This window comes from Hemibagrus wyckioides, linkage group LG14 (assembly GCF_019097595.1).
Source record: "Hemibagrus wyckioides isolate EC202008001 linkage group LG14, SWU_Hwy_1.0, whole genome shotgun sequence".
NCBI classification, from domain to species: domain Eukaryota; kingdom Metazoa; phylum Chordata; class Actinopteri; order Siluriformes; family Bagridae; genus Hemibagrus; species Hemibagrus wyckioides.
In genome coordinates, this window is record NC_080723.1 from 24,123,133 (window position 1) to 24,135,289 (window position 12,157).

Here is a 12,157-nt window from a genome sequence, read left to right on the forward strand (position 1 = left end):
CCCACATCCTGACCATGTTCCACACAGGGACCACTGAGAGCATCCTGAGCAACTGCATCACTACCTGATTTGGGAACAGCACCATCTTGGATCGCAAGACTCTGCAGTGGACAGTAGGCCTGGGTATCATTCAAAAATTTCCTATACTGGTACCAGTACCTTGACTCTGATACCGGTTCCTGAACGATACTTTTTTCGATATCAATTTTATGAAATCCATCTTACATTACACATTACCTAAGAGAAGCTTTGGTTTTATTTTTTTTTCCAGTTTTTTTTTTTTTTTACAGATTGAAAGATTCTCTTGAGCCACTGCACAAAGAAACAAAAAAGCACAAATGAACAAAATGTAACCAACACAATATATCAGTGCAAATCTTTTATCTTTTAAGTTGAAGCAGTTTTAAGTCAATACGTGTTAGATCTTAAGATCTATAAATAACTCAGCAGTTCATCATCCACTGTGGATGATGCTTGCACACAGAGATACCCTGTTGCCAAATCAGAAAGCATTGGCAGGGTATCCTTCATGTCCCACCATCAGGTTACTGGACTCACTGAGGACAGCGTAGATGGAAGTAATCTGTGGTGATTTATCCTCTGTCTTAATCTTCTCTGAAGTGCTGCTGACAGTGGTTGGTGTTCTTAATTCAATTGTCATGTCTTCTACAGCAAAGAGCTCCTCAAGGGCAGAGAGCTTTGGCCTCTTCTGGGAACAGTTAAGTAAAGAAATAAAGAAAAAAATTAAAACAATGTCAGGGTAAATGCAAACAAGTTCATTTTCTTCTGAAAATTAAATGGGAAAAAATACAATGTCTTTATATCTTCTTACCAGTGTTGCTACTGCAGATACACCGTCTTCATTGGATGAGCTGGCGTCATGGTCATCTGCTCTCTCTTTGTGTCCCTGTTCTGTCTGCTCACTCTGAGTCTGCATTCAATAGAATATGAGGGTCATATATAATTATCTACAATTCAAGAGGAGATTACCAATAGCAATTAACACCTTTTCTGAGGTCCTTCTCATCAGCTCCCCCTCCAGTCTTGTCCACACTTCATCTGCCACTTTTGACTTAAATCTAGGATCTAAGGTTGTGCCCTCCTCCAAGAACTGTCTGATGTTACCATCCTGCAAGAGAAAAACAGCATAAGTGCCTGAATAATCCTAATGAAAACAAGTGAGAATTCGATAGAATTACACTATTCATCTGGTATCTTTTTGAGAGGTCATTTCAGATGGTGTCCTTGATGGTCTTTGTGAAGGAGGAGTCCTCATCATTAACTGTGAAGTGGTGCTGGAGTTTATTGAAGATTGGCAAAATCTGACCCAAGGTTGGGCTCCATTCAGCAGAGTTGAAGTGTAAAGAATCTTTGTAACTTTGACAAACTGTTTTGCATTTCTGAAATCCTCATCAGAAACTCTTTGCAGTCTGAAAAATATAATCAGTTTCATTATCTGTACATTAGTGTTATGAGCACGAGTTCACACTGAAAATTCCTTAACTCAACTCAAGATAACCAGAAAAGAAAATCACTCTGGACCCCTCACATCCAAGCCATTATTTTTCTATTTATATATGTGTATTTCTGTTTCTTATCCTATTTTTTTTAATTGTCTGTGTATTTCTGTTGTCTGTTGCACTGGAGCTTGTAAATTCCAAATTCCTTGTATGCGCAGACATACTTGGCAATAAAGCTCTTTCTAATTCTGATTAACTCATTTCTCCACCAGTCTCATCCCCTTCCAATGTGTACTGGGTTATCAACCACACCTCTTTCCCCAACTCAAAACAAAGCACACCTCCAACCCTGGACATTGATGGCTCACGTGTGTACCTACCATAGGAGGTCTATGGATCCGAGGAAAGGAGTTGGGTCAATATAGATGACATTCTGGACCCCTCCCTCATTGAAAGAAACCACCTCAGTCAGTCAGCACCCCGAGGGGTGCCCCTGTAGGAGAAGAACACTAGAAGGTGCTCCTAGGAAGGGGGTTCTGTAACACTTCCACCAGCTGTGCTCACCTCCTTCCTCACCTGAATATTGAACTGTTTCAAGTTTTCTTCCTGGTGTTATGAATATAAATACAGAACACATGTTGCACTCCGTGCAAAGTATTGTTTGCTCACGGTACATAACAAGCCGTTCATTGTTGTTTGTTCGATTGATTCATGTTGTACCAACCTTGTTTATGTTTAATAGACTATTGTGTTTTTCTTGTCTTGCGCTTTTGGTTTTGTTTTGCTGTGCTGACTGTTCTTCTGTGTTTTAGATACTTTGCTATGGAAGTATAATAGTGCCAAAATTCCTGAAAGCAAAATAGCATATTGGATCACATGAACTGAATAAAAACGTGTCACAAAAAAGAAGTTTGAATTTTTCTGCTTTAAAATTTGATCTGAATGAAAAAAATCCTTACAGCATTTACAAAAAAATAGAAACTTCATTATTTTTCAGCCTCACAAATTTAGGTTGAAAAAATTCAAGTATTAAAATTCAGGTTGAAAAAATTCAAGTATTAAAATGTAATCTAGCCCCGAATGTTTTATCTCGAATTTTGCCAGCGGAGTGTAGAGGAATTAAGTAAATGTTGTAAGTTTTAGTTGAGCACTGTTGCTGGTTACTGTACACGATTTTGACATCTCTCTCTGCACACGCGTGCACACACACACACACACACACACACACACACACACACAGGCCAAAATACCACGAGAGTGTATTTTAATGTCATACACCTGTTGGTCTGCATAGTGCCACTTTCACACCACATGAATAAAATACCTTACAGCCCTTGAGTGCAACAGCAATAAAAAATTGTCAGAAAACACAACAATCTTATTTTTCAGATAATAGTCTAACTTTTAATTTTTAATGTTAACACAGTTGATAAAAGTCTACTAACAAATGTATGTTGTGTCACAAAGGAGGCCCACTGTCTCTGATTCTGAAACCCCGTGACATAAGGAATATTATTTAATACCTAAGACGTACAAAAGCCTTAAATTAAATAAGCCTAAACATAGATCTAAATAAAATATAAACTGTTAAAGCACTAAGACATTACAGACTGAACATCATGACTTTCTATTATTCAGCTAATGCAGTATTTAAGTTAAAATACAGACATGGTTTAGGTGAACATTGGACCAGAACAGACTCCATCGTTTGGCTGTTCTGTCAGTTGAAAAAGGAATTCTCAGCTCTATAAATACTAGTATGGTAACTGACCGTTTTTACTCAAGTCAAGTATGAATATAATGAGCTCCGTTTTATTAGCAAGACTCTGAAATGATGGGAGGAGTCAGAAAAAAAGTTTGAATAAAATTTTGTAAAGTTGCATACTATTTGTGTTAATTTGTGTTTAATATTAAACATCCTTGTTAAAATCCTAGAAACGCCCCTGCAATGAACCAAGGGGTAAGTTAAATTAGTTTTATTAATTAACAGGGCAGTATGAATTATTTTACTGTACTGTTATTTGTGTCTTTGGCACAATGGTAGTCAATAAGCAAAGTTACTTTCTTTTAGACTAATATTAGATTAAAATAACTCATACTGCCCTGTTAATTAATAAAACTAATTTAGCTCACCCCCTGGTCCATTGTCTTTACAGCCCACAATCCCTGCGCAATCTTCCTCAGAGCCGTTTTTCCACTGCAGGTTAATTACAAGTCCCCTCGGAGTAAACTGCACAGGGAGCAGGATGTACACTTTGCACAAGTGTACTGCGACACAGGCCCGAGAAATCGGCAATCTATTGCTCTTCCTGTAATAGCCTGGATGTTAAGACCTGAATTTTTCGTCCTGAATTTGAAGGCTCGTATTTTGTCGACCTGAATATTAATGCCTGAATTTTTTCAACCTGAATTTGTGAGGTTGGAAAATAATGAAGTTTGTATTTTTTTGTAAATGCTGTAAGGATTTTTTTCATTCAGGTCAAATTTCAAAGCAGAAAAATGCAAATTTTTTTACCTTTTTTTGTGACACGTTTTTATTCAGTTCATGTGATTCAATATGCTATTTTGCTTTCAGGAATTTTGGCACTATTATACTTCCATACTTTGCTTGCTATTACCGACTCTGATTGTGGATTAAGATTTTTAAATTTGTTTGCTGGACTGTTTTCTGTGTTCTTTTATCTATTAAAACACAGCGTATGGATTCCACTCAGCCTGTGTCCACCTCCATGTTACACCTTGGTGTGTTGGTGCACAACAATAAAAAAAAATAAAAGTAAAAATATAACAAAATCTAAAAATTGTACTCTAGAAAATATAGATAGATAAATATATACACTGTATAATAGTGCAGTATTGTATATAAAAAAGTGAACCAGTGCAAACAATTAAATTACCAATGCTACTGTCAGTGCAGTATATTGAGTTACTGAGACAGATCTGTGATTTCATTACTTTGGAGTTGGAACTGACACAACACACAATTCAGTGTTACAGATGGGTGCCAATATATTGTTTAGTATGATGTTTGCTATTTGATTTTGATTTAGTATATGTGTTATTTTTTATATTATTATTTCAAGGCTTTTTTTAAAATAGGCTTTTTTAAAATAAATTAAGCGCATCTGTCTAGTTTTGCTAATCCAGACATTTTCTTCTTTTTCTTAATTTTCTTTAAGGTTTCTTTTTTTATTCAAACTCTATATCGTAGGGTCATCAGCAGAAATAAAACATGATTCTTATTGTTTGACAAACCTCTTGATTTATGCCACTGACCAAGGACAGATGGCTCAAGAGAAGGGTCCTCACTCGAAAACTCTTGGACCAAGAGATGGGGATGACAGTCCTAGGAAAACTTTTGTTCTTTGTCTTGTGAACACAAAGCTCCCCCCGATCTCAACACCATTCATACATTCCACTAAACCCATCTTTGAAGAAATTCATCAGGTTACATAAAAGCTTAGTTAGTGAGGGGGACAGCACGGTCGCTTAGTGGTTAGCACTGCCACAGCAAGAAAATCCTGGGTTTGAATCCCGGGTTCGAACAGGCAGGGGACTTTCTATGTAGAGTTTGCATATTCTCCCTGTGCCTGTGTGGGTTTACTCTGTGTACTCTGGTTTCCTCCCACAGTCCAAAAACATGTACATTAGGTGGATTGGTAATTCTAAATTGCCTGTGTGTGGTTGTCTGTGTATACGTGACCTGTCCAGGGTGTACCCCTGCCTTTCGCCCAGTGTGTGCTGGGATAGGCTCCAGCAGATCCCTGTTACTCTAATTAGGAATAAAGTGGGTATAGACAATGGATGGATGTTAGTGAGGTAGATTACAGCAATATAGGAGTATAGAACATGTACCATATCCTTCTGCTGCCACCTGCTGGATTAATGTGAATTTATTCAATGTGTTAAGGTAAATATAAAAAAACATTAATTAGAACATTTTGATAAATAACAATTTAGATCATCACATGAACAGGTTTATTTTTACATGATTATATACTTTACATTGGGATGAAGTCTTATAAGCCACTTTTAAATGTTCTTATTCAGTCCTTCTAAAGTAAAATCAGTTTAATTTAATGCACTTTTGACTTCTGGCTTGATTTCAGAAGGTGGTGAAGGTGTACACAGTTTATATGGTTACAAATAAACTGCACTTATTTTGTATTCTTCCAAGCTTCTCTAGAACAGCCTGGAACTGTTCACATGCTGTGACCATGAATGTCAGACCATATGACATTGTCACACAGTACTGCAACTGCTACTCAGCACTGATCTGCTGTAGTTTATGATGTTCCTGAATCAGATAAAGATTGAGGTGCGTATTATTATATATCTGATATATCTGTGTCGCTATATATCTGGAGTGATGAGTACATGGTCCTTTTTTAGAATGGAGGTTATGAAGGCAGTCCATGATTAATATTTGAGAACAAAAAAAGTTTTGTTCACACTTTATCCTACACTTTCATTTAAATTTATGGTGTTTGGCTGACACTCTTATCCAGAGCAACCTTCAGAATACTTTGAAGTCTATCAATAAATACATCTAAAAGTACTTCACTCAATCCGTCTAACAACTGTGTTGGGGAGCTAATATGTTAAGAAAAACCACAGACGACCCAATTTTTTTTAAAGTGCTAAGGTACTTCAGGAAGTGGTAGGTCTTCAGAAGTTGTTTGAAGACTGCTGGTGACTCAGCTGATAAAACATCTAGGGGAAGTTCATTCCACCACCTAGGTGCCAGAACAGAGAGAGCATTGATGCAGGTCTTCCTTGTGACTAGTCTCAGATGTCAGTTAAGATGATTTGGACAGGAGAATGCATTTAAGCCAAGAACTGTGTTGTTGCAATTTCTTCCACTTTGCTGTTTTTAATTCTCCAATTGCTGGGTAACACATCCAATAACCAAGAAATTTTCCTGGGCAAAAGAATTCCATATACTGGATGAGGGAAGTAAGGAAAGTGCCTTTGGGTTCCATCCATCCATCCATCCATCCATTGTCTATACTCGCTTATTCCTAATTAGGGTCACGGGGGTCTGCTGGAGCCTATCCCAGCACACATAGGGCGAAAGGCAGGGGTACACCCTGGACAGGTTGCCAGTCCATCGCAGGGTGGGGCAAGTCCATTTCTTCAATAATTGCTTTATAGACTGAGACAACAGATGAAGGTAGATGAGGTTGCTGATAGTATATCCTCTCGTTTTTTAATGAGAGTTTCTGCCTTCCAAGCAGCAGCAAAGAATCAGTAATATACAGTACAGAAATTCTAGTCGAGTCAAGTAGATAGTACAAAATAACAAGTGGAATATAATGTGATGAGCAGCATTGTATTTTAGAGTGGAAAGTTTGGCAACCACAATAGCTCGATGTCCTGTGCATCATTACAGGGTGTTTTTTTTTTCAGATCCAGGCATTACGCTTTGTGTTTATTTCGAAATGTCAGTTTCTAGCCACAACCTGTGTAGTTTCACTCTTTTCCTGTACTGCATACATGATACACTGTGGTTTAATGTGTCAGATGTAGCATCAGGGAGTGTGAATTCTCTTTTCTTTATGCCTCTCATTTCTATCTGTTTGCTGTCATTTTTGTACTAAACCTTGGTGTCAAGCTGAAAGTAAAAACTTTTGCAGATGCAATCTGAAATGAAACCTAGTAAAAAGTAGATTCTGTGATCAGATAATAGACAGTGTAATGGAAAGTGTACATTTCCGTTTGTGTGAACATAGGCCTTTGACCACAGAGTTGTCTCTTTATTTCCTGGGGGAAAACAACAATACACTTCTATGTACAGATTAGATAACCGCACATGCTGCACATGAAATAATCCACACACTTTAAAAAAAAAAAAAAAAAAAAAAATATATATATATATATACATACGTGAATCGAATGCTTTCTAAATGATTCATTAATTCAGCTTTATAGCATGCAGTTATTATAAAGTGTTTTCCAATGCTGTAATTGACTTTCTGAACTTCAGCATCACATTTTATTGTCATTATCAGGCTAGTTTTTTTTAGATCCACAGCCCTGCTAGTCAGTCTGCTGGATGTCAGGGGGGCTACAGAAAAGTCAGAGGATACAGACAAAATACTGACTGATTACCTTGTTGAACCACTTATTAAACCATGCCAGTAGCATTTAGTCAGAGGCACAGCACAAGAGCATAAGTAAGATCAGATACTAACTGGCTCCAGTTCATCTCAAAGGTGTTCAGTGGGGTTGAGTCAGAGTCAGGGCTCTGTGCAGGACACTCGAGTTCTTCCACTCCAACCTTCACCTTCACACCATGTCTTCATGGACGTGCTTTGTTCACAGAGGCATTGTCATGCTGGAACAGGGTTTGAGTCTCTAAAGCTACATCATATAGTGTATGTACCTTTTCAAAAGGGCTTCCAAGAACCTTCAAGAACCTTTTTCCCTAGCTAATGTCAGCTGGCTAATGTTTAACAGTATGTGGCTGAAATATTTAGACTGCAACCCAAACCACATGCTTATATTACATAAACATTATTGTTTTTGTTTTTTTCTGATTTGATCTAATGTATAAATAATTAACAACTGCTGTTTTTTCATGTCAATGCAGTTAATTTATTCATTTTTACATATACATTAACTTATACACTTTATGTACATATACATAATGTATACACTTTACATTAGCATCAAGCTGGGCATTACGTCGATTTTTAAGTTACATATGGAGTATTATAGAGGTTTGTAAAAGGAGACTCGGTGGTGACATACACAGAATATTTTTATGCAGCATAAAATGTGTTACACCTCATCTTGTTTCTCACTGCCATTTTATCTCCACCAGGATCTCAGCTTTTCATCTTATTTATATGAGTGAATCAGGTAAAACCTATATAGCCCTGATGAACTGTTTACTTTTGTATTGTATTTATTTATCTAAATAACCAGGTGATTCTTGTAAAATTTGTGTTCATTAAAAATATAATGATTTATTTACAATAGTTAATTTCATGTCCACAGAAATCTATGTTAACTCATTTCCTTATTTAAAAATAAAAAAACAAACAAAAAAAAAGAAAGAAAACAAATTAAGAACAAAGACAGCAGGAAAATACAGTATGATGATGTGTTTATAATGATGTAATAAATTTTAACACCTTGTACTGGTCAGTGTCTCCGAGGCTGTAAGGCGACTGTTGCGTAGGTCACACTGTCCAAATCTGATGATGTATTTTTCTTAGCAGTCATTCTAGGCCTTCTTTTGTATTGGATGCTGGCATAATGAATATTTTCCTCCTGTTGAGTGAGAAAAAAAACAATATATAAAAACTTTTATCAATATCAAAAATTTCATTTCATAACATTTTATCAAACATATTCACATAATGTCTGTGTGGATACACTTGATTATTTCAATTGAATAGATTTAATCAGAAAAAAAAGACCTTAAAATAATCTGTAAAGTTAATTATTAATCTGAGGACAATATGTTTAACCTTCACTTTTGACTTTAAATGTGTTGTTATTACTTATAAAAAGTAATAAAATAAATTCATATTATTGAAACAATAGTACCTTTTCCACTTTTTCAGTGGAATCTTTGGTGGTACTGCAACAGCTGCATGATGACACTGACCTTCCTGAAAGGGAAAAGAATTTCAATTAGAAGTTACAAAACATTCTAAATTAAACACTGATTCTTGTATAAAACAAAAATTCAGGCTCTTTTTATTGATTCAAATTTCAATGTTAGATGACCCACTAAAATATGTATGAGCTAGTAGTGGCTTTGAGCTGCTGCTGAATTACTGTTAATTATGCATGGGTTATTTAATACCCTACTCATTTTCATCATTGGTTCTTATATTCCACTCTGTCTTTATTAGTAAGGTAGGAAAAAAGTGGTTTTGGGATTAAATAAGCAGGTGAGTTTGAATGGGGAAACCTTCATACATCTTCATGTATAAACAACTACTAGTGAATTTAAAGAACTAATATATTTAAATAGTTATTTTCCAGCTTTTTGCAGAATGATGCCCAATTAGAGATGATCTGGATAAATAACTGCACCTGTGAACCTGCAGCAGAACACACACATGCAGATGAGGTTTATTAGGACAGAGACCAGACACATAGTGCTTATAATCCAGATCTCTGCTCCTGTAGACTGCTCAGTGCCTGGAGGCTTGAGCAAGGTGTCATGGTCATCTGAAATACATAACACATAGTGTCACAGAAATCAGTTTATTGCAGAGAAAAACCTGAGAAATACACTCTTACACTGTATATAAAAATCATTTATCTATTTTCTCTTTCAGCAATTCACCTTCTTTCAGACATCTAGTAGTTACAATTTTGCTTCCCGGCACACCAACTGATGTGACTTTCATGTTGGTTCCTTTGCTCAAACAACACCAATTTTCAGTTTATTCTGGTCACTTAGTGAGTGCTTACAGACAACTAACATTTCTCTTTTTTCTAAAATGAGCAAAATAAACATCACACACTATGATTCTTTAAGTGGGTTTGAGTAAAACAGCTGAAACAGATACCCAATCTTTTATAAATAGTTAGAAAATAAAAATTGTACATTAAAAAGTAACCTGTTTAATAACATTTGGAAAAACTATTATTTACATAAATTATGTACTCTGAATCAAAACTGGTTCTTTTTGGTGTGTGTTATAGTTTTAAATTTGTTCTCAGTTTTTAGGAAATGTCCCCCATTATTATGTACCTTTTCAGTGGGGTATTAAAATCATGTTGCATTGTGTAAAATTAACTTTTATTTGAATTTCAACACAGAAAATAACTGGTTGTTAAAGTGTGGTAATATATATATATATATATATATATATATATATATATATATATATATATATATATATATATATATATATATATATATATATATATGAAAATATGAAAATATAAAATCTGGTGTAGTTAAAAACGACATATACTAAGAGAGCGACATCGAAAACAATCGCTTCCAGAAAGAAGTAGGAAATGCAGCCAATAATATTATAAACTAAAGGATCCTTTTCAAATGTATGTACACTTGATAGACATTACAGAACTAGAATTATTTAATTAAAAAAACTAAATATTAAATGCAAAAAAATATCAAACAGTGTGACCATTTTAGATATGTTTAGGCAATTTTTGATGCAGTGTACCAATACTTATGGACTGACTAGTTTTGCAGAATATCTATATGCTTTTACATTTTATGTTAGTTGTTTGGATAAAACTAAAAGTTTTCCACTATCTTTAGAAGTTACAGACTTCTGTTAAATGTTTTTTTGTCAAACGATGTTTTTAAGGAATCTTCAGCTTCAGCAGAGTCAGTCAAGTGTGTGGAGAAAAACCCCTCGTAAACAGATATAATAAAAGGTCTGAAAAAATACGACTTATACTGTTGTCTAAAATCTACAGTTTTATTCTAAAATAATTTTTAATTTCTTTCCAAGCCTTTAATACATTTTCCAGATTATCCATTAAAACAAAAATGAAAATTGTTTTTAATTATATGATAAATTGTTATATTAATCAAGTACACAAATATCCAATAAGACAGTACCAATATTCATACTGAAGAAAGTATTTTCACTAACCTGTAAAATTCAGTCTGATGGGTTTCCCAAACTGAATGTGTGTCTCATCCTTTCGATCTCCACAATAATAAAATCCCAGGTCTGTCTCTCCAACACCAAAAATCACTAAACTGCAGCTTTCTGTTATTCCAAATCGACTCTCATTCACATTATAACTGAAGAGAAACTTTTTATTCAATTTCCCTTGTTTAGCAGATATCAGGAGATTCACCTCCTCAGATCTCAGTTGATACCAAAATATTGTATTATAAATAGTGATGTTACAGGACAGGGTGATGTTCTGTCCAGGATAGACAAATACATGATCAGCTGAAGCGAACTGAAGGAGACTTGGCCAAAAGACACCTGGAAGATCAACGCCATGTTAAGAGGTCCATCATCACTGTATATTTAATCTTTCAATCAGTGTGGACATATCTAATATCTACCTCAGTTAACTTGTACATCAAATCATTTGGCTTTAAAATGTTATAATTAGCAAATTGTCTTCGGTTACAATTATGGTAAAATGATTAGATATCCCCTTCAGGACTAATGACATTCAAGTTCATAATACCATTCACTCTCTCAGTGCTACAATGAAACAGTTCTTTATGGGTCACAACTATGTGGTTTATATATGAGAACTCACCAAACAGCAGCTGTAATATATAAAGACTCAGGAGTTGGGCCATTTCTCCTTGTGATGTTCTGGTGGTCTATAGACAAGTGATGCTTTTTTTGAAATTACGTAGATAGGTCAAAATGTCTCTGTTCCTACTGCGTGTGTCAAGTTCCTGTTAGCCGCTTCAGCCACAAGCCTCTACATCCTGTTTTTCTCAAGGTGTCCAATAAGCTGCTGACTAGTCCCATTTTAATTCTCAGAAAGCACACACAGACCCAGCCCTCTTATTGCATCTTCATTTGTGCATCAGAAGGTATTTGTGGAATGGCCTGCATTTATTCATGAACCCATGCAGTTTAATCCACAATCCGAGTCAATTCACTAATGACCACATTACTCCAACCAGTCACAGCAGATTTATAGATATACACAATTAATTAACAAGCACCTGGGAGAGACTTGATGTGGAGAAATACTGGGCTTAGAATCTCAGG

The 12,157-nt window shown here is 35.4% G+C and overlaps 1 protein-coding gene across 1 annotated transcript; it reads right to left on the reverse strand.

The window, feature by feature from the left end:
- Positions 1 to 8,060: 8,060 nt before the first annotated feature.
- LOC131365019 (uncharacterized) lies at positions 8,061 to 11,899 on the reverse strand. Its single transcript, XM_058408585.1, has 5 exons — positions 11,691 to 11,899; positions 11,060 to 11,404; positions 9,513 to 9,650; positions 9,018 to 9,082; positions 8,061 to 8,738 (listed from the first exon to the last, which is right to left on the reverse strand). The coding sequence occupies exons 1-5, from the start codon at positions 11,731 to 11,733 to the stop codon at positions 8,610 to 8,612; spliced, it is 720 nt and encodes a 239-aa protein (XP_058264568.1). The 5' UTR covers positions 11,734 to 11,899; the 3' UTR covers positions 8,061 to 8,609.
- Positions 11,900 to 12,157: the final 258 nt, after the last annotated feature.